Source organism: Phaethon lepturus, unplaced genomic scaffold, assembly GCF_000687285.1.
Source record: "Phaethon lepturus isolate BGI_N335 unplaced genomic scaffold, ASM68728v1 scaffold9724, whole genome shotgun sequence".
NCBI lineage: Eukaryota > Metazoa > Chordata > Aves > Phaethontiformes > Phaethontidae > Phaethon > Phaethon lepturus.
In genome coordinates, this window is record NW_010535449.1 from 28,592 (window position 1) to 32,080 (window position 3,489).

The following is a 3,489-nucleotide window of genomic DNA, read 5'->3' on the forward strand; positions in this document are numbered from 1 at the left end:
CTCATCTGAACTCAGGGGCTGGCAAGGAAACTGAATTAGCTAAAAACTGTTTCCAGAAACAAACTGTCTTGCATTTTCTGTCAAAAGTGTTATTTTCATATGAGAATATAGTTCAGTTACATGCATTTTATTCTTTACAGAAAATGCATAGTACAACTACCTGAAATTTAAGCAGCAGTTTCACCCAATGATACTTAGCTCTCAAACTCATCCGTAAAACCAGTTTGTTTTTTTTCTTTATTGAAAGTACTGTAGAAGTTCTCAGATATATTTTCAAGTGTGGTAAGAGGGAAGCGAGTAATTTGAAAACGGAAGCTTCATTACTTCTTCACAAGCACGCTTCGACTCTCCCACTATTATTAAGAAAGAATCTAGTGAAAAGGTGGTAGACTACTCCTAAACAAGACTGCAAGTGATTCATAACAATACTTGAATACCAACACCTCTAACCTCTCACCTTAGTAACACAACCAAGATTTTACTTACATTATTATCTATTGTCTCCTTTAGTCTTGTGAGATCTTCCATGGCAGCATCCCAATTCTGCATCAGAATTTCAGATGCCAGTTTTCCCCACAGAGAACTCAAAGCATTTCTGTCTGTTGCTGGAACCTGTTTTCAACAACAGCAAAGTCATACTCTCCGTATTTTTTTTTTTTTTAACAAAAAGTAAATCATAACTAAAAAATACAAAAAATATTTACTGGTATTTTTAATTTACAAGGTAACAAATTTGCATGGTCCTATCTTCCCAAATTTTTAAAAGCAGCAATTTAGGTACAGAAGAAGAAACAAACAGCAGTACAGCTTCTAAAGTATAAGCTAGAAAATCCTGTCAGAGACAGGCAAAGCTCCATGCTGCTGCAGTTTAAGTTAAAAAAAAAAAAAAAAGAAAAAAAATAAGTATCTGAGCACCAGATGACACACAATTTATTTTTTTTAAACAGCATATAAAAATGCTTCTGAACTGCTAAAACAAGGTTATTACAAAGCAAGTTCCATAAAGAATTCATGGACAGGAGGTAGCCACCTTAAACCTAGTATTCAAAGTTCTTTCTGCTAAGGCTGTGCCAAAAAGCATACTTCTTATAGAAATGTCCAGTGAAACAGCAACTTTGTAGTAGTTCTATTTCCTGGAAGGGTACTCCTAAGGTCACGCTGTGTTAGTTTTACACAGGAATGAATTACACTAGGTCGTTCACAGTGTCAAATTCTGTTCTCAGATCAGTTACAATAGTTCCTTCATAGGTTAGGTTTCATCACACAACTTAAAACAGAAGTCCTACACCAAGCTATTACCAGCAAAAAAACAATACTTCACTTTTGGAAATTAGTTTTTTGACATAAACCAACATAATGCTAAGCTCAGAATTAAAGCACAAAGAATTAGGGACAGTTGCATACAAACCTACATTAGTAATTTATTTCCCCTCTCAGCACATGGAACACACCTGACAATAACACTAGAAATAATACAGAATAACTCAAGTTTTATCATAAACATTTAGACTAAGAATTCAACTCATTCTTACTTTAAACCCTGTTCTGATTAAAGATGTATTTCCCAATTTTGCTTCTTTAATTACAGTAAATTACAGGAATTACTGTTTCTTACTCTAGCAGCATTTCAGAAAGCTTAGGATATTTAGATGAGACTAAAAATTAGACAGTAAGAAACAAACCTCAACACAGGAGCCACTACATATTTTCAGCAATCACTCTTATCCATGAGATACACACAGTTTAGAAGTCATTATCTTCCAGGCAACCAAGGTGTCAATTTAGCAGATACTTTTAATTGAGGAGCTTCAGATGCACTGTGCTGGTTCCAAATCATGTAATTACAGTTAGCTAGTCACAATAACTGCATTTAGATAGTGCAGTTGTTCTAGCTACAGTATCTGGATTTTCAAGCAGTTACCTTACACTTCCATTTCTTCGTAAAACGACACATTCACTGACCACGAATAATGAATTTATTGTGTTGAGATTCTTACAAGACACTACATATTCATTCTCAAAATCCACTCCATTAACAAATGATATGAATTACAAGAACATGAAAAGAGTTGCTTCAGAGACGATGGATCTGGTTCTACAATTTTCATCTAACCTGTTTACATTTCCTAGGCAGATGACTTATACTCTTAAATCTGTCACAAAACTCAAGAGAAGACAGATGTGAGTTCAGATAATAAGCTGGGAGTTTACCATTACCACCAATTATGTTCAATCCACCTGCATGCTTTTCAATACTGTTGATAACGTCTGTGCACAAAAACAAGTATTTATTTTTGCTCTTTTAATATTTTTCCAGGATACATTTATAGGGAGGAAAGAAGAAGTATTCCGTAAGTAAATCTTACCACTAGACCTACAAATGTAAAGAACAGTTCTGAATTCAGCATGAAAATAACAGAATTGCTGGACAATAGTCAGTAATGATTATTAACCACTATTTTCAGCTTTTCTTTGGAGCACAGCAATAGGCTCCAAAAAGCTCAAAAGTATTGTATTTTAGGAATTAATACAAACAACTTAGTGGTCTAAGTATTTCATGGAAAAAAACCCAAACCAACCATAAAACAAAACCCAAACACACAACCCAAAACTTACCAGAACCCTAAAGAAGTAGAGATACTCTGCAGCTCCTGAGTAATTACCACATTCATACTGGAATTTTGCATACCTGTAGAGTGTATCTAGGTACTCCTGCCTAAACTGAAAAGGAATACAAAAAAGCTTTTCTTCACTAGGAAAAACAAAACAATACCGTTACAAGCCAAGTTTAATAGTAAAGTAACCTTTGCAGTCTTTAGGTTCATTAAAAGAGACTGTACGCAGCAAAAACAATAGGAAACTATCACACTCTTAATCCATGCCGTCGAATTAAAGCTTACACCAATACTGGAAAATAGGTGAAATTCTGTGTTACAAAGTAAAGCACATCCTAGTTACAAGGATGCAGTTAACATTAGGCTCCAGCTTTATTTTTGTTTATATAAAAAGTTCAAAGGCAAATAAAACATGTTACCATTAGGAATTCTCCCTATTAGTTACATTGACATGAGACAGGCCAAAATGCTAGTCCATAATTACTCAGAGATGTTGGCTGTACAAGAGGTTGGATGGAGATATTTAGAACTGAATTCTAACAGATGAAAGAATTAAACCACTTACACCATGCTTCTCAGCTAAATAGTCAAACAGCATCCGACCATCCCTATAATAAAAACATAAAAACTGCTGTTTTTACATAACAAACTGATTGTCAACATGCTACACAACACAACGTTTAGCTGTCAAAGTACCCAAATACAGTATAAAGCATTGCTCCTCCACTTGTGCAAAAGCAACTGCAGAAACAGAGCCAACTATTCCTCAAGTATCACAGAGAAGTTTGAAAATCTTAAAACTATAATTATTGCAAATAAAGAATGCCACCTGCAACAATAACTAGACTTAAGAAAGGGTGGGAGGTTGTTTTAA

The 3,489-nt window shown here is 34.5% G+C and overlaps 1 protein-coding gene across 1 annotated transcript in view; it reads right to left on the bottom strand.

Moving 5' to 3' along the window:
* EIF3E (eukaryotic translation initiation factor 3, subunit E) overlaps nt 1-3,223 on the bottom strand; it is a gene marked incomplete at its 5' end in the record, with an annotated part of 15,927 nt that extends 12,704 nt beyond the window's left edge. The window contains 3 exons of the mRNA XM_010285813.1: nt 487-612; nt 2,617-2,721; nt 3,181-3,223. Coding sequence (XP_010284115.1) covers nt 487-612; nt 2,617-2,721; nt 3,181-3,223 — 274 coding nt within the window. The remainder of the gene's footprint in view (nt 1-486; nt 613-2,616; nt 2,722-3,180) is intronic.
* Nucleotides 3,224-3,489: the final 266 nt, after the last annotated feature.